Raw genomic sequence first — 23,463 nt, forward strand, 5'->3', positions numbered from 1 at the left:
TCTCTTACAGCTCTGTCACCCCCAGCACCCTCCCTTGTCCCTTTCCCTGTTGGTAGTATTTCCATACTTTCAGGGCCTGAATATCCTGCTAAAGGAAGTGCCTATTTCAGGGAGTGAGACCATATGAATTTGATGATAATGTATACCCTGAGTTATATATGTTGAGGAGAGAAAGAAAGAAAATATTTTTATCTATTGCTTCTTTATAACTGGAAGACATCCTTTATTTCTGTTCCACAACTCAGAAAAATGTGTACATACTTAACAGGGAAGGTCACCATGCAGTGCATGGACATTCTGAATTGGCCTTAAGAATAAAGAAACTGGGTACTTGAAAAAGGTTAAGAAACCATTTAAAGTGATATTTTTATAAAAGCATAAATAACGAATTTTGGACAGTTTCTAGAGATGTTGATGAAGTAGCTTTTCTGTAACACATGAGGTGATGAAGTGGACAGCAAGAAATAAGTCAGAGAATCATAAAGACAGAATGAGTTACTAAAGGTATATTGAAGGATAAGTGAGTAAGGTACAAGAAGAGCAAGAAGGAAAAGTGAAAAGGAGAAAAACAAGCAAATGACTTGTTGAGGCACATGTTGAGTAGTGGATCTTGAGATCACTCCTGTGGCTTTAATTTCCCCTCCCAATCTTTTTGTCAATCACTTTTAGCTAGAGAGTTTTAAAACTAAAGTAATATTTATTCAGCATGTGGGAAACTAAAACCTGTAAGATGGAAGGACAGATTATTGAGAAAGAAGCAGGAAGTAGTTTCAAAAAACAGATTGTGTTCTGGTACCTTCTATTGTTGGTCTTTTTGTGTTGTTTTTGTTTGGTTTATGTTTTTTTGGTTTTAATTTTTCGTTTTTTAAATGTTAAGTTTGTAACTGAAATTATGAAGTAACAGAATCTCAGTTTGATACTATCTTCCCAGGCAAACTTATAGCAACTATGCAAGTGCTCTTTTTACTTGGAAAACATGTTTGATCTAGAAATCGCTAGGAAGGACTAAGAATGAAACCTGGTGAGATTGGTTCATATAATTCTTACAACCTTAATGCTACTCTAGAGCAATTAATTTCTTAAGGGAAATGCAAATCCTTCTTCAGTGAAGGAAAAAAGTTCAGGCAGGCCTACGTTTATCTTGCCTTTGTATGTTTATTTTCATTTCTAGTTTAGAAATTGACCACAATATAATGGTACAACATAGCAGTGGTTTTCTTTTTAAATGACAACATTTAGAATCATTTATGATAGCCAGCCATTCATGGCCACACGTGTGTTGTGTTTTGTATGGAAGGAGTCCAAAAAACCTTGTGGGCCCTATGTTCTCTGAGTACATCCAAATACAATTGCAGATTATATTGTAAGAATCTCTTTTTAACTGCCGAATCATAACTTAGGTATTTCAGCTGCTTTGATGAAATGTAGAAATTAAAGATTACTAACGAAATTGTTATTTTTCTTCCTAGATCCTTTTGCACTAAAGAGGAATGTTGCACGAAGTCTAAATAGCCAGATGGTATTTGAGTACATCCTGGAGCGATTTAGGACAGCATATAAATATTTTGCATGTCCACAAAGTAAAGATGGGATTAAATCCAAGCCAGATACCAAGAAAAAAGAAAAAGGGAAAATGAGTAATAAGAAATCCACAAGATCTGAAGAGCCTGTAGCCAACTGTTGCCTTCCACAAGGGGAAAAAGTTGTAGATAAACAAAATATAGGAAGTGGATGTAACATACCAGAGAATGAACTTGAATGTAATGAAGTGGTAGAAGCTGTAGCCAAAAGATGTACTTCCAAGAACGTAGACTCTTTGCTACTTTCAACATTGGACTCTAGTTATGATGAAGACAAAGAAGAAGCTTTATCCCTTATTTCTAATGAATGCTGTGAGTTAAAGCAAAAATCACTTAAAGAGAGGGATGATTTAGACATTGCAGCTTGTATAACTGAAGGTGAGCTAAGCCACCGTTGTAACTGCAGTGAACATCGGCCCTATGACGCAAATTCTAGTAGTGAATTTTCTGATGCTGAAAGTAGACAGAGTTTGGTAACAGAGTCTTCTCAGAAGAATAAGTGCACTGGCACACCAGCTACCTCGCCCAACTGCAAAGCAATGGTGGAAGCTCATGATCTCAAAGATGAAGGCAGACTCTCTGCAGAAGAAATGCATTATGTGTTTGATAAGTTTATTTTGACTTCAGGAAAGGTAAGCTGTGTATTGAAGCAGTGCTGGTCATGGATCAGTGAGCTATTACTTCTAATCACTAAAACTAAGGGTGGATGGGTGACAAGGATCTCCCAGGGATTATTTCAGTCTGTTATGAATGGTAGCTGTAGCCTTTTTAGAGTACCTCTTATTCAGGACTGGAAAACACTAAATGTGTATGCCATTTGGACTAGATGATCTGTTGCTCCCATTTTGCTCAAAGCTTTCTGATTCCCACAAAAAAACCCCAACCCTCAAACCCCTGGGTTTTGTTTTCTGGTTGTCTTGTGGGTATTTTTCTTCCTCTCCTACTTTCTTGTGTAATTTTCTAGGTGCTCTTATACACTGTGAGAACTAAATACAGCCTGTTGAGAGGTGTTCTTCTGTTCTTTGTAGAGACTCTGTTGCTGTTAAGATGTTAAGTGTTGTTGGTTGCTTGACTTACATGGAAATAATTAGGTCTGTTGAACTATCTCAGAAGTAAAATCATATTTGTGCACTTTTTTTCCCCTTCTCAAAGCCACCTACTATAGTATGCAGCATCTGCAAACGGGATGGACATTCCAAAAATGACTGCCCAGAGGATTTCAAGAAAATTGATCTAAAACCACTACCACCAATGACAGACAGATTTCGGGAAATACTTGATATAGTGTGTAAAAGATGTTTTGGTAAGTTGGAAAAATGTTTGTACTCCACTGTTATCTGGAAAAATAAAAACTTTTTAGGGTTAAATTCCTTCTGTAAATTCAGTGGGAAGAAGCTCTTCTAGATACCCTAGGCTACAAATTGACCAATATTTTTATTTTCATATAATGCATGATTGTGATAATCAAATTCTTACCACAGATTTGAGAAACTATTACTATACAGGATTTTTCTCTGGGTTTGTAAAAAGTTATTAGTGTTCCCAGAAATTAGGCTCTGGACAAAAGTAGGTTTTGTGTTTATCAAATTTGATGGCTTCTTTTGGAAAAAGCCCCTTTTGATTTGGTGGGTTAACTTTGGCTGGGTGCCAGGTGCCCACCAGGCCGCTCTGTGTTTGAATAATTGCTGAAGAATGAGATTTCCACAATAAAATTGTAACAACTCCAGTGATACCGTAAAAAAGAAAAACATTTAAACTCCTATTCAGGGAAAGTAAATGTAACACAAAAAGGTATCTAGTACTTCTGATAAGCGGAAAAAGATTTTTAAGGTAGCTGAATGTCACATCTGACTGTGTTTTAACTTGTTTTTACTTAGATGAATTATCCCCTCCTTTATCTGAGCAACAAAACAGAGAACAAATTCTAGCAAGTTTGGAAAGATTTATTCGAAAAGAGTATAACGGTATGTAACAGTAGGTAGTGATTCTTGATAATGCTTTCTTCATTCATGTCATCCACAGCATGAAGATGTAATTTGTCTCATTATTGCTCATTTTCCTTTTTAAAGCAGTGGCACCTCTTTTCCCTCTGTATGTAAAAGCTATCTTGCAGGTTTCTAAAGTGACCATCCCTCGATGCTATTGCATGGAAATGTCCCAGGAGTGGAGGAAGAGCTGCAAGAGTAACAACGTAGATACAGGACTATTGCAGTCAGGATAAAAAGAAGTTTGAATGGGGCCTGGCTAGTTGGGTTTAGTGTTACCTGGGTCGTGGGTCAAGTACTTTTGTTGCCTAGTCACCAGCATTTAAGTATCTTGGAAATCTTAATGGGTTTGTTATCTTCACATCCCTTTTATAAAATAGGCAATAGTATCTTATGACAATGATGTAAGTCAAGGCACAGTGATACAAAGTGATTTATTTTTGGAGGTCGTGTAAAACAGTGCTAGAGCCAGGTCCCAAACCCAGGTCTCCTGCATTGCAGTCTGTTGCTTTACACAGAGGGCCATCCGTTCTGCTGTCACTGCCCTGTGATCAAGGAACTCTCAATTGCACTTTTGTCCACCACTTCTGCCCTCCACTTACTGGCAGCAGCTGAAAATTGAGACCTGTTAGCAAACCCTGAAAGACTTAAGATTTCTGATTGATTGAGTTAAAGGTTAGGAAAAAGATGTGAATAGGTGTTAAATGTATTTTCCTACCATTGATTTCAGTTGAACAGATAAATGTATTATTTTCAGTTAGGAAGAAATTGTTTCCTCTCAGTTACATAATCTTGTTTTCCTTTACAAGAATGAAAATGCATTATAATACTGTGTTTCAATGACAAATGTAAACAAAACAATTGGAAAAGAAGGTTCCGTAAAGGATATTAATCTTACTGCTTGGATTTTCTTGAATAGTATGTTATGGTTACAGAAACTTACTGATTGACCAAATTTATTTAGTCACAGGAAAAATATGCAACCTAGATAAATTATGAGTGGAACCTCATAATTGGACTGATTTAAGAGTAGCTCAGTCTTATCTGGGGGCTAAAGCTGTACTAGTGACTGGGTTTGCACAGTTTTTTTTATTTATTTAAAAAAGGAAAGGGCAGTCACATACCACAAAACATTGTACCACATTTAGAGATGTGTTTAATTGTTATAAATAACTCTGTAACATACCTCTCTGATAAAAATTACATGGGCTTTATCCTGCCTTTCTGAAAATAATTTTTGAAGTATTGTGCTTCCTCCTGTATCAAATGTGAAGTCTTAGAAATGACATTTTAAGCTCTCTTTTAAAGCTGATTTTTTAATGGGTACCTACACATCTTGGTAAAGCAATATTCCATAGTAAGCACTTAGCATTCAACTGTAAAATTTTTTTTTTTGTGGGGGGTATGTCTACTCTTTTGATCAGACAAAGCCAGACTTTGCTTGTTTGGCTCTTCAAAGAATGGATTTGGATTTCGGGACAGTGATCTAGATATCTGCATGACGTTGGAAGGCCATGAAAATGCAGAGGTGAGTTTTGAAATTGATAAAATTTGCTACTTTAAATTCAATAATTCTTTAAGGTTTTTTAGGTTGGGTAAGAATTCTGTACGTAGAAAAAGTAGGATTTTGCTAGTAGCAGATTGGTTTGTTGCCCTCTGGACAACTGAAGCAAGATAAAGCCAGTTTTCCTTTTAGTGCTCTATAGACTCACATTTAGTGTAGTATAGATGTCCACATAGAGAATATACATCATCCGTTTACGTAAATTAATCTCCTGGCTTATTGTTTAGTTCTTTTTGTATGTAGACTTTTCCTCTATGAAATACATGTTTGAGAGTAAATGCCCTTGTTGGGATAGGATCCATGTTTTTAACATCTGAAGCTGTGATATTTGTTTTTCCTAGAAATTAAACTGTAAAGAAATAATAGAAGGTTTGGCAAAGGTTCTTAAGAAGCATCCAGGTAGGTGTTTTAAAGTATTATTTGTTTTGTGTTTACATTTACTATATATGTAGTTAATGGAAATGTTTTATGTACTAAAGTGTTGCTTTCCCAGGTTTGAGAAACATCTTGCCTATAACAACAGCCAAAGTGCCTATAGTAAAATTTGAACACAGACGAAGTGGCTTAGAAGGAGATATCAGTTTATACAATACACTGGTAAGCATCTGTTTGTGTTTCATTTTGTGTTCAAAGAATCATTTTAATTCATTGCAACTCATTCAAATAATCATTTGAGGGAATAATTTTGAAACCAGAATTAAAATGCTTTTGTGTGTTTGGGTTTTTTTCCTGCATTATTTAAACTGTGGGCCCACACCTTCAGTCCAACCCAAGTAGCTGTATAACTTGATGGCAGAGCAGTGCCATGGCACAAAGCATTTTTGTGAGTGCTCCTGAAAAGATGTTAGTGCCACATTCACCATGGCCTTTCTGCCATCATGAGTAGTACATCTCATCCCAGCTTACATCTAGCACAATGAAATTGCATGGTTTCTTATGTAATGAGCTTGCATTCGCTTCTGAAGAAGATGCAATTTGTGGGATTTTTTGCAGCATCGATAATCTTATGGACTTCTTTGCTGGTGTTTTCCAAAGTTCTTGTTGTTACTGCATTAATACTGTCCTGATTGCACCTTTCAATTACATTTATGCAGCAGATGTTGCATGAATTTTACAGAATATTGTTGTGGTTTTTTGCCCTCCAATTATATTATGCATCACTTGTGCTCAAACTGCAGACTATACTGTAATTAACCATAAGTTACATTGAAACACCTGTTGTGGTTTTTTTTTTTTTCCTTCCCTCCCCACCCCAGGCACAGCATAACACAAGAATGCTGGCTACATATGCAGCTATTGATCCTAGAGTGCAATATCTGGGCTATACAATGAAAGTTTTTGCAAAGGTAATATAAAAAGAAGGTACTTATTTGTATAATATAATATATTCTGATGCAGCCACTGAGTTCGCCTTTTGCTAATACCAACTGGAAAGGAGAGAGTAGAATGCTATTAATGAGACATACTTTGTTAAGATGACTGTGCTCCATCTCATTGTGTGTGTTGGAATCAGGTGCTTCAGTCCTGGTATCTTCTGCTCTGTTGAAAGATTTCTGTCTAAGAAATCTTCTACTTTTTTCAATTCAAACCAGCTACAGTGCAAAAAAACCTCCAAACAAACGCAGAAAAATGGTATCTGTAATATGTAGAGGCATATGACTGTGCACGGGCTTTCCAAATTTCCAAATCTAGGACCAGCCCAGAGATTATTGCAGCTTTCTTTTGGCCTACTTGCCTTATTTTACTTACTATAAAAGCCAGGAGTAGGTATGGGTTGATGAATGAATGCCAAGCATCTATTTGGTGTGGACATACACTTGACTTTAAGAGTTTGGAAATATCAAATTTCCTGCATCTTTTCTTCTCATGATACTCTTAACAAAGTGTTATACTGTACAACCTTTGAGATTTGAAACATGGTGTTTCTTTTTATTCAAGCTGCACTATTAAATACAATCCCCAAACACATCCAGATAAAGCTTAGTGAAACAAGAGCAAATAAAAACTGTGTTACAGAGAGTGTATCATGTTACCAGATGTTAATGTAATAAAATGCATCAAGATGAATAAAATAAGTTTTTTCCAGAATAGAACGTGCATGTTCATTATACTGTCACCAAGACTAGTAATGATTTTTTTGGTGTGTTCACAGTAGTGCAGAATATTGCCACGTCTCTTCTGTGTCCAGATTAAAAATGTGTTAATAATAATGAATCTTAGATTTTTATTTTTTTTTTGTAATATAGCATACTATTGTATACCTTCTAAAAATCCTACTGTAAAGACCAAGTTTACAAGTTGTGGGATATACACTCTTGAATGTATATGTATGGAGGTGACTTCATAGCTATACAGATACTCTGTGTTTAAGCAAAATGCTTCCTCCTCTGTTTGCATTGGCAGAAAAACCAGGAACAGCTGTCACTGCTGCTGCTAATGTGAAAGTCATTTGTGAATCGCTGTTTTTTTCCAGACCTAGGAATTAAAAATACGTTGTTTGTTACGACACATGCTTGAAGCAAAGGGTAGCCTAGAAGCAGGTGCTGTAGAAAGGTTATACTGTAATAAAGATTTTCAAGTATAGTAAGGTAATTCACCGATATTTTTTTTTTTATGCTGTGTTGTGCAGGCTGGACCATGGTTTACTTAGGTATGTGTATGTATGCTAGGAAAATGCCAGGTATTGCCTAAGTTGCCAGTACAACATGAAAACACTTTGCCTATTAATTAATTACCTTTTTTAAAAAAGGGGGGTGAAACCAAAGCAATAAGGAATCATAGAAACACCTCTAGTAACATGAGTTTAGGAAAATTAAATTTTACAGCATTGAAACTTAGACTTCAGATATGGAGGATTGTTGGGGTATCTGTTTTGGGGGGTTTGATTTGTTTTTTTCAATTCTGCACGTTATAAACTAAAAAATATTTTGACTATGATAAGCTTTTCTGTTTTTATCTTACTCAGATTATGCTGTAGGTTTGCCAGATGGCACTTGACTCTAAGGACATTTATTTTTCAGGCTTCATAAACCAGTTTTTAGTTATGAGATTAATGTTACTGGTGGTGTTTCTGTTTGCTGTCTGACATAGTTGTTAGTCTTGAATAATAAAAATGTAACTCCTGTATTTTGTTTAAAATGTATTTTTTCAGCGCTGCGATATTGGTGATGCATCCCGTGGTAGTCTGTCTTCGTATGCCTATATTCTTATGGTTTTATACTTTCTACAGCAGAGAAATCCACCAGTTATTCCAGTTCTTCAGGAGGTAGGCTTTCAGGAAAAGAGACTATGAAAATAGATGCAATGTTTCTTCAAGTCAAATATGAGAAGTCTGGGCTTTTAGGATCAGGGGGATGAATTAAATATGGGGCCCTTCTGCATTAGTAGGTTCCTAACTCTTGCAGTGGGTAAAACTTAACAAGAAAATTACAACAAAATTAGTAATCTGTTGGACCTAAATTTACTTTGGGATTTTGGTCTTATGATGATATTTATATGCTGAACAGGCTAGAAAAAAAATTGGCAGGTGGTGTGAAGGGAATTGTAATCATAAGACTGTGCCAGATGCTCTTGAGATGTGAGTCCAGCTCTTCCATCAGTTACTGTCAGAAGCAATATTTATTGCTCAACACCTGATCTGTAAGAGAAAAAGTTTATTTTATGATTTGATGAGGGGGGAAAAAAAGATAATTAATGCTTTGGTACAACTTCACCGATACTGTTTTACACGTGCCAGGAAACTTTGTTAAGAAAATAATGTTCTGTACCTCCATTGCATGGGTGGGGAGAATATAATTAGTCAGCTATCTACCTCTTCCTGGATACACACTGGAACTCCCAAGCACTTCTGAAAATTATCCCTTTCTGACTTTCTTGTTGTCTGCATGCAAGAGGAAAATTGGCTTAAGCACTGCAATTGAGACTCAGACTTTCTTGCTGATACTTTAGTAGTGGTTGGGGGTTGTTATTTTATTGCTACCCTGAGAGTGCATTTAAATAACAGTGGAATTTCCCCTTGGCTTTGCTAAAGTCAGAATGTAATAGGAATCTTATAAAGTCTCCTTAGAGATTTTGTGGGCAAGAGGGATGTTGGAATCTTGATGAGGTAATTCAGTCATGTTTTCTTAGTTGCAAAGAACAAGTCAAATAATTTGAGAGAGTTATTGCAATAGTGCAAAAAGACTTTTGAACTTTTTACCAGTGGTAAATTTTGTCTATATAGGAAGTAATTGTTAAAATTTAAAGATTTATATTTTTGTATTATTTAATTTCTTACCAGCAAAACTGCAATGATGATGACTTATGATGACTTTAAATTAGAGTGGTAACTGTGTCCTCTCTGTTCCAACAGATATTTGATGGAAAACAGATTCCACAAAGAATGGTGGATGGATGGAATGCCTTTTTCTTTGATGACATGGAAGAATTGGTAACGTTCTAATTCCAGAAGAGTCACTAAAACTTAAAGCTTGTTTTTATGGGGAAGTAATAAATTTCTAACAGTGTAATATATAAAAGAGGAGTTAAATTTCCATATCCATATTATTATAACTTCCCAAATGAGTCCTCTTCTGCTGAAATGAGTGTCTGCTTTCTCTTGGTTTATTTTGAATTTAAATCATTTGGAAATAACATAAATCAGGAAAAACACTTTTTACTCTTAATAAACAGTCCAGGATTGAGGTGGTGTTAATTGTAGTGACTTAATCTTACTTTTAACCAAGTGAAACTGTTCATGGTAGACAAACTCATAATTAAAGAGGTACTTCAGGAGAAGTACTTCAGTAACTGTAGGTGAGTAAATTGTATCTTCAATTGTATGCAGAAGAAGCGTCTGCCTTCACTTGGAAAGAACACTGAATCACTTGGAGAACTCTGGTTAGGGCTGCTGCGATTCTACACTGAAGAATTTGACTTCAAGGAATATGTGATCAGCATCCGTCAGAAGAAGCTGTTAACTACGTTTGAGAAACAGTGGACATCCAAATGTATTGCCATCGAAGGTACTTAACCTGCTGAATTTTTGCTCCATTAATGAGGGAGTGATAAATGCTGTTGCTTGAGGATCTGCTCTCCTTGTTACACAGGATCTTTTTGAGGAAACCATCATCAGTGCTTTAAAAAAGCATTGTTTGCAAGTCCTACAGTTTACAAAATGAGATTAGACTCTAAACTTTTATTATATGTCAGTAAATTGCTCTTACTTTATTATAGGTAGTCACATATTTTTAAAACAGTGTTGCTTTGCTATCACCTACTCTGTGAATGCGTTTAAAATGAAATTCTCTGTGTTAAAATAAAATGTTTGTTGCAGTATATTTTTTCCAACTCTGATTTTTATCCTCTCTTTGCACAGATCCTTTTGACTTGAATCATAATCTCGGTGCTGGAGTCTCTAGGAAAAGTAAGCTATTAAAGTCTACTAATGGTTACTGTTGACTCATTTCTAAAATGTTGTGCTTTTTTTGTTGTTTTCTAATTAATTTGTCTTTCTTCAATAGTGACCAATTTCATAATGAAGGCATTTATCAATGGGAGAAAATTATTTGGTACTCCATTCTACCCAACTGTTGGAAGAGAAGCTGTAAGTTTTCATAGGGTTTTTTGTGTGTCTTTTAATTTTCTTTGTGCACTGAATTGGTGCATCCAAAGCAAATCTCTTGTATGTATTTATCAATTTAGTGTGCACAATATATGTAATTATACATCATCTGCATAAAAGATACAGCTTAGTATTAGGGTCTTGCAATATGGAATTCACAGTTGGATGGACGATGCATATTTTTGGCAGGTTTGGGGAAGGTAAGCTGGTTTTTGTTTTTTATAAAACTTTTCATTGTGTGACAAAGTATTGCGGGAGACTGTATAAAATCAGCTATAAAACCCAGGAACAGCTTTAGGAACTTTACTAGCTATTTATGTAGCTAAAGAAAACATGCTCACAAGATGTTACATTCTACTTATTTTTCCCAGTGATGGGGAAAGTAAGGATTGCTGCTTAAGGAAGGACAAAAATGATGATCAACTTTTTTTTTTTTTTTTTTTTTTTTAAATTTGTAGTGAGTCAGGGTCACTGCTGAATGTTTCATGAATGTGTTCATGAAACATCATATTAGAGAAAATACTCCTGTGCTACAGGATCCAGTCATCAATGTGTAATAGAGAACTATTTTTTTAATATGAGCACATAAATCATCTGGAATTAATATGTACTTAGAAATGCATTTTTAACACCTACTCTTAAGTTTAGAGGACTGTTCTCCCAGTGGTTTTCAACAGGGTTTGTTTCTGAGGGATTCTGACAATCTTTTGAAAGCTTTTATTTCCCCTCATCCTTCCCTATCTTCTCTTTTCCATTTGCTTACCTTATCTGTATTTTTTTTTGAGTTTGTATTAAATGTTGTTGTTTGCAGTGACTGTGTTCTGTTTTGTGCTGTGCCTAATAAGGACCTGTTCTTAATGGGGCTTTTGAGTACTGCTGTGATTGATACTAATGAATTACAGTGTGGATGTAGTTATCTGTAACTGGCAAATATGTGAGAGTATCTAATAAATATTATTGCTAATTAGTTTGGATTTTTTAAATTGTTTGCATACCTGTTCAACACAAGGCTGTAGTGCTTCTGCATATGCTTTGTGTTTGTGTATGTGGTCGTTTGTGTTGTTCTGCCTCATCTGGATCTTCACTGAACATTTTACATAAGGATAAAAGTCAAGACATAAAGCAGCCTTAGCATGCAAATAAGCCCTTGTCTTATATGAAGGAAGTAATGCCAGTAGTATTACGTAGCCATTTATTTCTGCAAAGTGCCCAACAAACAAGGAGTTCTTGATCTCCTTCATAAGCCAGTGCCCTGTATTGCAGCTTAATGGTACAGAGAGGAAGCTGTAGCAAAAGGTCCAGTAAACTGCCTGTCTACAGGTGTTTGTTCCCAGGCTGGGGTTAGGACATTTCTATTTTTACCTCTATTTCAGTCTTTCAGGCAAGATAGTACTTTTGTAGTGTTTGTGTTGCTCAGAGGCTGTAAACTGTGGCCTCTGCACTGACACACATCAGAACTGCAGCTGTCCTTAGTAAATTCCAGGGGAGGGCAGTGATAGAGGTCAGTGTGCAGATGCTCCATTTGTTTCTCACCTGAGCCCTTTTTCTGTCTAGAGGGATATATTTGTGTCATTTGGGAAGGGACATAGGCTGCTTTGGAAAGCGTACAGCAGTGACTCAGATACCAAAATAGATCATACGCAAAAAATTGCACTCCGAAGAGCCTTGGGGAGGTGGAAGGTAGGCAGCAGGCTGGAGCCTGGATATGCTGTTCTGCAAATTTATCCTCTGTCCCAAAGACTAAATATCCCTTTTTAGCCCAAACTGCCACACATCTCTGAAAAAGCAGCCATTACCTAGGGGAAAAAAAGGACTAGGTATAATCTAAGAAGTAGTAAAATTTAGGCAACAATAGGAGATGAAATGTATCCATTTTGCTTTCATTTCTCAGTCGTTTAGGTGAATGGTTTATATATTGTATCTGTCTGATGTGTTTGATAGGAATACTTTTTTGACTCAAAAGTGCTGACAGATGGAGAATTGGCACCCAATGACAGATGCTGTCGTGTCTGTGGAAAAATTGGTCACTACATGAAAGACTGTCCAAAGAGGAGAAGGTAAGTAATATACAAAGCCTAATGTAAAATCTTTGACATTAAATCAAGAGAGATTTGTATATTTGAAATTTTAATGGAAGTGAAGAATGCTGAACTGCAAAAGAAAAATCAAAGCTTCATATCTGATCCTCAAATTCCCATCCAATTTTTGGTTTTCTTAAGACTGTTTCTGGTCATCTCTTTAAATCATAGAGCACATACAGAGTAAAATGAACAGTCTGGGTATATGTTAATACTTTTGCTTCATGATCTATCTGTAATTACAGCTTACCTTAAAATTTAGATCACTAAATTATCTTTTTATAGTGTAAACATTCTGCTGGAGCCCATATTACCTGACTGCACAATCTGTAATGTATTTAAAGGGATTTCCTGTAGTGATCATGTTTGGAAGACACTGTTCAATTTGAATTGTTCTACAGATCTGATAACTTACCTCTGCAGTGCAGGTAAAAGTTCATGTATTTAAAATCTAGGAGTAGTTAAAATGTACATAATTAAGGTGCATTTCTGTAACATCAAACTAGTGCCAGTCACTTAGTGATCTTGCACTTGTACATTAATTGCACTTAGGAGTTTTGGATTTATTATGCTAGCAAAAGGAGTCCCTAGTACGTGCAGTTCAACGTCTCCCAAGAGACTTTAGCGGGAGTTGACAGAGAATGTGTGCTCCTTGCATTTTTATGTCTTTTGGATTTTTAATGACTTCTTCAGTGTAGGTTGTCTGACTCCTAAAACCTGTTGAAGCCTTTAGAATGTAGATTAAAGTTGGGGCTTTTTATGTTCAGTTGTGTGCTCTGTAATTCTCAAAAGGATTCTTGGTCTCTTCCTGCTGTAAAGTCCTTATTTACAGCTTTTTGTACAGTCAGCAGACTTAAAGATACATGAAACTGGACCGGAACCTTAAGATCACAGGTTGACTCTTTCTTCCAGTTGCTTCCTGAACATTCTCCTCACAAGCACTAGCATATTGAGTTGTGTCACCTATTCCTTACATCTGTCTCAGGAAAAGAAGCTGTGATCTGCTTCTCACACAAAATCTCTCTCAAATCATATATATGCAGCTCACAAAATAGTATTAATATCTAACAGTCCTGCAGCTATCATGTGGAAAAAGAGCTTTATTTCTTGTCTTGCTTCTTGATCACTGGTTCTTTTCCTGTTTGTTGTATTAGTGTGTTTGAAAGAGCCTCAGTGCTTTCTTTCACATCCTGTCTAGGCTCGGGATGCTAATGTATTCTTACAGAGAAATATGCCCTATCCAGTCAGGGAGGGGTTATATCTACAAGATAGAGCAAATTTTGGAAAATTCTGTCTCAGTGGGATTGTTGCATACAACTACTCCCAAAGTAACTGGCAGGCTAAGCCTACTTAATTGCAGGTATAGTTCTGTGCTGATACAGTCAAATAGCTTCTGGACAGTTCTGAGGAGCTTCCAAATTTGTTAAGTTTATACAAACAGGTAGTTAACGAGCCCAGATTCTGAAAGTGTTTTTCTGGGATTCCTAAGATATTTGTATTCTGGTTCAGCTGTTGGTTATGTAACCATTTCCTTTGAACATACTAGCATAACAACTCTACAGAATATTTTTTTTTTTTTCATTTTGGAGGAGGGACTTTGTGATATTCATAGATTCATAGAATGATTTGGGTTGGAAAGGACCTTAAAGATCGTCTAGTTCCAACGCCCCTGCCATGGGCAGGGACACCTTCCACTAGCCCAGGTAGCCCAAAGCCCTGTCCAACCTGGCCTTGAACCCTTCCAGGGAGGGGGCAGCCACAGCTGCTCTGGGCAACCTGTGCCAGTGTCTCACCACCCTCACAGGAAAGAATTTCTTCCTTATATCTAATCTAAACCTGCCCTCTTTCAGTTTAAAACTGTTACCCCTCATCCCATCCCTGCACCCTCTGATCAAGAGTCCCTCCCCAGATTTCCTGTAGCCCCTTTAAGTACTGGGAGGCTGTTCTAGGGTCTCCCTGGAGCCTTCTTTTCTGAACCCCCCCAACTCTCTCAGCCTGTCCTCACAGGGGGGCTGCTCCAGTCCCCTGAGCATCTTTGTGGCCTTTTCTGGATCTGCTCAAGCAGGTCTGTGTCCTTCTGCTGTTGGTGCCCCCAGAGCTGGACCCAGCACTGCAGGGGGGGTCTCATGAGAGTGGAGCAGAGGGGGAGAATCCCCTCCCTCGCCCTGTTGCCCACACTGCTCTGGGTGCAGCCCAGCACACGGTTGGCTTTCTGGGCTGTGAGTGCACATTGCTGGCTCATAGTCAGTTTTCCATCCCCTAATACCTCCAAGTCCCTCTCCTCAGGGCTGCTCTCAACCCACTCCTCGCCCAGCCTGTATTTGTGCTTGGGATTGCCCCGACCCATGGGCAGGACCTTGCCCTTGGCCTTGTTGAACTCCATGAGGTTTGCCCGGGCCCACCTCTCCAGCCTGTCCAGGTCCCCCTGGATGCCATCCCTTCCCTCCTGCCTGTCGACCGCACCACACAGCTCGGTGTGGTCGGTGAACTTGCTGAGGTTGCTTCGATCCCACTGTCCATGTCACCAACAAAGATGTTAAAGATCACTAATTGCTAATAAAATTTATTATTCAGGTTGAAGAAAAAGGAGAATGAGAAAGATGATGAAAAAGAAGTGAAAGAAGATGATAGAGAAACAAGAGAGAAAAGGTGTTTCATCTGTGGGGATGTGGGTCATGTTAGAAGAGATTGTCCTGAATTCAAACAAACCCGTCAGAGAAATAATAGTGTGCCAGGTAAATTAGTTTATGTGTTGTGAGTATAATTTGAAAGTTCTGAGATCCCTTCTCTCTAGGTTTCTATACAAACCTGGTAGTTATCTTACAAAAAAATTACTGCAACTAATTATTTCAGTCATTGCAAATACAGCTTTTAGTCTTAAGTGTTGCTTTTCTTCAAGGGGAGTAAGGCCTCCTGAAGTACTGTCTTTGAATGGGTGGTAAATATGTGCTCAGCAGTAAGTATAGTGTGCGTCAGGGTATTGGATTATTTGTCTTCCACTCACAATGGATTCATTTAGGAGTAGTAATAATTGAATGCATTTCCTCTTCCAAATGTTTCTCAAATGTTAGCTAACCCTCCATCATCTGAGAGGTGAGTAAGTGTATTTTCACCAAAAACCAGTGGTCTTAAAGTAACACTTCCAGAAGCATACAGATGCATTGGGAAGCTAGATCCAGCTTTCAAATTACTGTTCCTAATTAGAGACAAGTCTAATTGCAAACCCATTCAGATTGGGCCCTCAGGTGTCTGTGGTACTTGAAAAAGTAGAGAAAGCAATTATAAATTAACTTCAGAGAGATCATTGCTGCTTTCCTGTATTCAGATATCCCTTACTCTTTTTTTTAATTTATTTCTTTCTTTGCCCAAAATTTTCTGCTGTTGCTATTGCTATTTAAAATCCCACTGCTTACAGCAATAGCATGGAAACCTGTATAAAGGTAGCACTCCCACCTGATAGCTAAGTGAGCTTTGTTCATGCTAGAATTTGTATTATTCAGAATTAGATTTGGGGTTTAGCTGCTATACCTATTAGTGTTGGATGTTGGCAACATAGAGAAAGCTTTCCACTTAAAGAAGCGATTAAAATGATTTACCTACTCTGTGTCACTTGAGAATTCCCAGTTCTGTGTTCATTATTATGTCATCCATAACCTTGTGTTTTTTATTAACATTTTTGTTCCTTGATTAGGCACCCAGTTGGTCCGAAGCATGGTAAATTCACAGCTCGTAGCTGTGAGTCAGCAGCAAGTGGAACGACCCTTGCGCACTAGACAGTCATCAGAATGTGTAAGTTCCAATTAGCTATAGTACTGAAGTAAGCAAGCTGTAGCAAATGAGTGCTCCTGGGCTATGCTAGGAACAGGTTTGCACAGTTTTTTCTCAACAGATTCTGGACTTTATAATGACAACATTGCACTCTGCCAGTTAATGAAACTTTGATTTATAATGTAGTGTCTCTTGGAGTGCATTTACGGTCTTTCAGTATGGAAGCTACATAGTCAAATTTCATACGAGACAATTTGTAATTCTGAAAGGCCAGCTTCACCGTCTTTGCAATTTTAATCTAGGATGCCTTTTGTGCTTAGTTATTCTGGCAATGTTCTGACGTTACTAAGGGAAGTATAGTTCACTGTTAACAATGTGCTGGAGTCTTAGTTTTATGACTATCATGATTCTCCATGGTTTAAGAGAACTGTCTTAAGGGACTGTCGTGAACAGGCAGGGAACACTGGTGAATTCAGATGTGATACACAGGGCAAAAGTCTTCCAGAGCACACTAGAAGCATGAACAGAACAGTGGGAAAGGTTTCGGTAGTTTTCTCCTAGAATTTGTTCCAGTCTCTGTAGAACTCTATAAAATATGTTTAACCAGCTTCTAAGTAGAGCTGGGTAGCAGAGGGTATTTGAACAAATACAGCTGTTGGCACTTAATGTTTTTGGAATACAGAATAGAGAAGTCATTAATTCCAAGCTATTAGTCTGAGAAACGTGCCTGCTAATGAAGATGGTGAGTAAGCAAACATAATAATCAGGGCTGCTGGTTGCTAATGGTCTTTATTCAGTTTACTATGTTAGGTATAGAGTTTTTCCTAACTGATCAGCAGGCATTTATTGGAATGCTTGCTCCGCTAACAGAGACTTTATGCCATCATTTTTACTGTAATAATATACTGTTAAGGAGGGACTGATACAGCCCTAATCTCAGTGAAGGGCTGAAGTGCCACCATGCTATCAGATGACACAGGAGTATCCTTTTAGGAGCCCTGTATTTCTGCTTGGGAAATTGAAGCTGGACATGTGGGTGCACACCCAGTCAGGCACATCGTGCACATGGACTCTGTTGAATGGTTCTCATTTGGCCAGGATTTCTTAGTGAATATGTGCTATGCAGGGATTGTTTGAGGAGAATGGGAAGGGGGAATGTTAGTGGAGCAAGAGGTAGAGAAAAGGATGAGCAGGAGTGTGGAAGCAGACCAAGAGGCTGGAGTTGGAAGCAGACCAAGAGGCTGGAGCTTAACAGTTCTTGTCTCCTGCTGCTGCCATGTCCAGTGCTTGCTTGTGGTGATTTCATCTTTGCAGGAAGGCTGTAGTCAGTGTACGTGCTTTGTTTTTATAACATTTAAATTGTTAAACCAGTCGTCTTTCAAATCTCAGGTTTTGCCTTCTCTTCCTGGTTAGATAGAAAGGCATAGAAGGCACTCATACAGGAACAGTTGGGATAGCAGCAGGGAGCAATCCCAGTTTCTGGGCTTCAGGTTTTGCCCAGGCAAAGACACACAGCATGCTGCTCTAAGGAGTGCTGGCTTGGGGAAGTCCTGCAGACCTCTGGTTATTGAAGAAAAGTATCTGCCAATTCAAACAGACAGGCAAGCAGTCATGGATAGTGAGAAGCTGCAGAAACCCTTAACTTCATATGTTTGACAGCAGCTGAATTACCTGGAGCTTAGCTGTCTGCTATAATCTGTGGAGGGAGACAAGCAACTCCAGGGGGAGTAATCATCTCTGGTTTAGGTGGCTGTCTATCATTTGAGTTTCTCTTTCGAGATACTTGTCTTATGCCATCACCATCTCCTCTCAGTGCTTTAAACCAGATTTGGTTAATCCAAATGTTGGTAATAGATTTTGGCAGATAAACTGGGGAGCTTTTTTCCTGGCCACCTCAGTTCTTGAAGTGCTCCTTTGCTTAGTTGCAGTACCAAACAGATGAAACAAGCTCATGCCTTTTTCTGTTGCTGGTGAAAGGGAAAGCTTTGTAAGAGCTCTGCAAAGGCTGTAATAATTGCTGTTTCTGTGCCATTAGCCATGGTCTGACTCAAGATATGGAGGTTGAAACTGAGTTTTCAGAGTTTTGATTTCTTGTTTAACAGATTAAATAATTAAAGAAATATTAGGAGCTTGCTTAAAGTGTCTGTAGTAATAAAAGCCACTCTATTTAGAAGTAAGGTAATTAGTTAATGAGATTCTGGGCTGTAAATAAGTAGGGTGGGGAAGACACTGATTAAAAATCAGAAGCAGATGTGTGAGGAGTCTAATGAAGAGCTTGGGGCTAATGTTTGCTGAGAATGATATTTTTCATGGTGGGATGTGCCACATTAACAGATCAAAAAAATCTGGTGGTGAAAATCAAAGTCAGTGAAACTGCACTTACTTAAACCAGCAGAAGAAACTTGGGTGCAGTATTTGGGGTGTTGCTGGGGAGTGCTTTGCCTTTTTTGTGAATAGTCTATGCAGTGGGTGCTTATTAAAGAAAACTACTATTGAATAGCTAGTGAACTAATCAGAAATACATACTTTTTTTTTCCCCTCCAGTCTGATTCGCATCAGTCATCTTACTCTCCACAACCTCAACAATTTACACAGAATTCCTCTCAGCCAGCCTCCATTAACCAGACTCAGCCACAACCAATATCCCAGTCTAAGCACGTTCCGCAACCACAGCAGGGTGCTCAGCCACCCCATCAGGTCCAGCTGCCTTTGTTTAACTTTCCCCAATCTCCCCCAGGTCAGTATTCCACCTTGCATAACCTGGGACTACTTCAGATGCACCATCACCACCAAATTCAGCTTCCCAACACTTCTTGGCCTATTCATGGGCCTGTTATTCACTCTGCACCGGGTAACCCTCCTCATTCTACAAATGTTCCATTTTCTATGAGATCTGGCAGCAGCACCACCACAAATAACCAGAGCAGTGTAAGCTTGAATGATCCCAGTATCATCTTTGCACAGCCTGCTGCCAGGCCCATGGGAATCCCCAGCACTTCTCATGAGGGACACTGGCACAATCCTGTGACTCCAAACTCACTGGTGAACAATGGCACTGTGGGGAATTCAGGTAACTCTTCTCTGTTGTATCAAACCTCTCGCACTTTGTGTACAAGTGTTAAGTGTTACAGAAACAGCTAACTCTTTCAACTTGTTTTATGTTAAAAATACGGTGCTTAAGAAACTAAGTCATTACCTTCACTGTCTTAACATTTTCATAGGAAAAAGATCAGGCAAGTTGGATCGTTGTAACTTTTAGACATTGATCTTGTCTGCCATTAACAGCTGAGCAACACGTGAGAAATCATGCATTCAACTGAGAAATGGTCTAATAATTGTGAGTCTAAAGTGCATTTCTGTGAATATGCTTACAAGTACAGTTCCTATGCTTACAAGTACAGTTTCCGTTTATGTTGTTACATAGTTTATTAGATTGAATGCTGAGACTGCAACTGTGAACTTAGAGACTGGCAGAATTATGGTTGTGCAAGTTGAGTGTTGCTTCCTTGCATTTAGTGCAATATAATGTTATGCATCTTTTTTCCTACAGTTTGCCACATTTAATTTCCATAATCTTGATGATGTTTCCTGAAAATACTTGAGATTTCCCTGTGACAAGTTAGGCAACAGCCTTTTGCCTCATACCAAAGCCAAGTCCATTTGTGTGTTTGAAGATGAGAAAAACAGTATCTAGTAACTAAAGCCCATAGAGTTTTCTGTGCAACATAAACAGTGGCAGCCCCTAAATTTTGACTGTGATCTCTAGATCATGATAATGGTCTTTAATTTATTCTGAGTGTGTAACTCATCCTACATTTAAAAAAATATATCCATCATACAATATACTGATGGAGTTGTTCATCACGAGATGAAAATTTTGAATCTCCTGCACAGTCTTTCTCTGCACTAGTAAGGTGATTGTCAGCAACAATCGATTTTCAACTGAGTCAACAGTGTTGGATGAGGTATAATTCACCCATGAGTATCAGATATTTGTTGAGATACTGGACATTCATGTTTTTCTATTCTATTGATGGGAATATATTTTAGAGGACACGGAAACGGATATGTGTTTTCTGTGCCTTTTGGTGTGCTTTGTCCCTACCTCTCCATTTCTGATTTTAATTCTTTGTTCAGGCTCATCTGTCCCCGCTTCCATGTCCACCCCAGCTCTGACTTTCTTAAGCGGCTCCTTCCAATCCAAGTCTTCTTACACAGTCCTCTTAGTGCCTTCTTTCAGACAGGCTCTCCAAATCCTAGTTTATGCTCCATTTTCCATTAATGAGTCCCGTTTCTCATCATGTAGTCAGTCTCTGTCTTCAGTCTTTTTCCTTTTGCCCTCAGTTTGTTTGCTTCTACTCTTGTGCCTGCACAGAAAGTTCCCTAGTTTTCTTGTGCTCAGTCACAGTATTTTTTTTTCTCCTTCCCTCAAATTCCATCTATTTCCAATCTCATCAAACTCCTTTTCCTAGTTCCCAGTCCTAGTATTTTTCCTCTTCGTATTTTAATCAGTTTTGTTTCCTTTTTGACTTAGATGCAGCTAAGGTGGGGTCGCTGGGTGTGCACAGTAGAGATGAGCTGTCTGCTCTCTGTTTGAAGCCTGCTTTCTTACTTGCTCGGGACAGCTTGTGAACAGTAATTTCATTGAACTTTACTTTCTTTTCAGTAGACAATCAATCAAAACTAGGATCATTAGAAGTTTTGAACAGACAACTTTTTTTTCATGCATACTCCAGAGCTGTGATTCATGTTTTAGTGTACAAAATTGTTCTTTTAAAACATGTGGCTTGCTTTTATTTAATGAAAGTCTGTCTGAAAGGGTTTTTTTTATAAAGAGCCTGAAAGGAAACTGATATACCGAGAAGGATAGTTACTTAAATTTATTTATTATTAAATGTACATTGATCAAGTTTTTAAATTTTGCTGTGTCTTATAAAATTGGGAGCTATGAACAAAAAGAGCAGGATTAGTAATAGAGCACTTAGCATCAACTTTTTGTGTGTCCTGCCTCCTTGGATGCTTGATTTCTCATCCTTAATGCTGCTTTAATACTGGATTTGTAAATGGAATAGCTTATGGTTTGCATACTTATTTTAAGAGTTTCTATTTTTCTCTCTAAAAATCAATTTTAAGCAGGTTCAGTGATCTAGATATCAAGTTTCTTAAGCATACAAGTGTGAGTGGAATTCCAGTGTACATCTGAAAAATATTTCTTGCAGTAGCATAATAGCTTTCATGTCACAGCTGTGTCAGTGATAGTGAATATCTGTGTGGGATCAGATATTAGTAACATTGATCAGACCTTGTATTTTTCATCTTGAGAATGACATAGGAATAGTGAAATTGTAGGTCTTGATTTTAATACTGATTCATCCTCTGTCTTCGTCCCAAATAAATTTTATTATAGTGAATAACAAAGTAATTTAGGTCGTAATTTTTATTGATGTATATTTAAAAAAAAAAAGAGAGAGTAGCACATCAGACTAATAGCATTAAGTCCCCTGCAAACTGTTATTTAAGATGTAAATTGTATTTGTGGCTTACTGTTTAATTATTTCAACTTGCAATGTGCTTTTCCCTTTCAATTGAAAAATAGATCAGGGTTTCCAAGGACAGTTTGGTAAAATGAACCCTCCTTCTGTCCCTTGGGACCATGGGACCCCTACCCATTTTCCTCTCCTCCGAGGAGCGTGGCCTTACAATATGCCTCAGAACTACATGCAGCAGGGAAATGCCAGCTATCCACCGAACAAACCTTTCTACCCTCAAGGTACTAGAACTAGTATATGAATCAACAGCTCATGCAACATGTATCTTTACTGTCTCAAAGGCTTTAAAAGCCAAGGAATCATGTTTCACTTGGTAGGCTCCCTGGAACCATAATGAATCCAAGAGTCAAATCAACACTTCAGCTTCCTGTATGGATGGATGAAAATCTTTGTGGGAGGGAAGGGGTTAAATCAAATTCTGAAATCAGCCAGTTTGCAGTTTATTGCACTTTTAGCCTCTTTCTCCTTCACTGCTGCTTAGAGCCACCTCTGCTTCATTAGAGGTGAAGATGATTTGCCCATGAACATGTTAAGAATATGAAGAAATTTTTGTCCTATTTGGCTTTTGTACCTTGCCTTGTGGAGTGACTTACATAGGCTAAAAACTTGCAAGACCATAGAGTAAGTCAGGTGGTTATTTAGTCCAACCCATCTGCAGTCAAGGCAGCACTAACTTCAAAGTTAGATCAGGTTCAGTTATTCAGGGTACTTCGAAGGACTGACTTTATCTCAACTCTCTGTGATGCTAGTGAGTGGTAAAGGTGTTCAGCATCGGGCAGGATTGGAAAAGGCTGTAGGAAAAAGACCTTTGGCTCCACTAAGAGAGAAACTATGCCCAAATTATGCTTGGAGGCTTAGTTACCATGTTGCTGGGTCACCTGGTATAAAAATGAGAGATACTGGCACAGATCCTTTTTTCAAAATCTAATCTATTGGCTGTAGCAAGGTTTCCAAGTGAGACCCATATTTAAAAATCCTGAAATTATTTTTCTTAAGTAACTAAGTAATGCAGCAAAATCATGTATTGATGATTGTGAGGGAATTTTGGAGATAGGATTAAAGTAATACTGTGTTGTCCCATTGATGGGTTAGTTGTACAGATAGTATTTGTGTCAGTCTAGTAAATAGCTTTATTTCTATGATTAATACATTGAATATAGCCAAGCACTGTTAAATATATTTAATCTGCTGAAGTAATTGTAATCCATTTTCTTTTAGCTGGTCCACTGATGCAGAGTAACCAGCGGTTCTCGCTTCTGTCTCAAGGACACCCACACTTGAATCTGAATTACATTCAACAGAAAAAGTGAAATTTAATGGGTTGGTGGGTGGGTGGG

At 37.9% G+C, this 23,463-nt stretch overlaps 1 protein-coding gene across 2 annotated transcripts in view; it reads left to right on the forward strand.

The window, feature by feature from the left end:
- Positions 1 to 23,463, forward strand: part of TUT4 (terminal uridylyl transferase 4) — a 41,574-nt gene that overhangs the window by 17,543 nt on the left and 568 nt on the right. The window contains exons 12-29 of one of the 2 annotated variants that reach the window (XM_026853677.1): positions 1,470 to 2,212; positions 2,733 to 2,883; positions 3,458 to 3,544; positions 4,990 to 5,093; positions 5,471 to 5,528; positions 5,623 to 5,726; positions 6,386 to 6,475; positions 8,281 to 8,394; positions 9,481 to 9,558; positions 9,955 to 10,132; positions 10,486 to 10,533; positions 10,631 to 10,713; positions 12,673 to 12,788; positions 15,384 to 15,544; positions 16,501 to 16,598; positions 19,122 to 19,647; positions 22,174 to 22,347; positions 23,345 to 23,463. In XM_026853677.1, coding sequence (XP_026709478.1) covers positions 1,470 to 2,212; positions 2,733 to 2,883; positions 3,458 to 3,544; positions 4,990 to 5,093; positions 5,471 to 5,528; positions 5,623 to 5,726; positions 6,386 to 6,475; positions 8,281 to 8,394; positions 9,481 to 9,558; positions 9,955 to 10,132; positions 10,486 to 10,533; positions 10,631 to 10,713; positions 12,673 to 12,788; positions 15,384 to 15,544; positions 16,501 to 16,598; positions 19,122 to 19,647; positions 22,174 to 22,347; positions 23,345 to 23,436 — 3,005 coding nt within the window. In that variant the 3' untranslated portion in view covers positions 23,437 to 23,463. The remainder of the gene's footprint in view (positions 1 to 1,469; positions 2,213 to 2,732; positions 2,884 to 3,457; positions 3,545 to 4,989; positions 5,094 to 5,470; positions 5,529 to 5,622; positions 5,727 to 6,385; positions 6,476 to 8,280; positions 8,395 to 9,480; positions 9,559 to 9,954; positions 10,133 to 10,485; positions 10,534 to 10,630; positions 10,714 to 12,672; positions 12,789 to 15,383; positions 15,545 to 16,500; positions 16,599 to 19,121; positions 19,648 to 22,173; positions 22,348 to 23,344) is intronic. The other variant, XM_026853679.1, reaches the window with a different exon arrangement.

Source organism: Athene cunicularia (assembly GCF_003259725.1).
Source record: "Athene cunicularia isolate RWA chromosome 8 unlocalized genomic scaffold, athCun1 chr8_part1, whole genome shotgun sequence".
NCBI classification, from domain to species: Eukaryota; Metazoa; Chordata; class Aves; order Strigiformes; family Strigidae; genus Athene; species Athene cunicularia.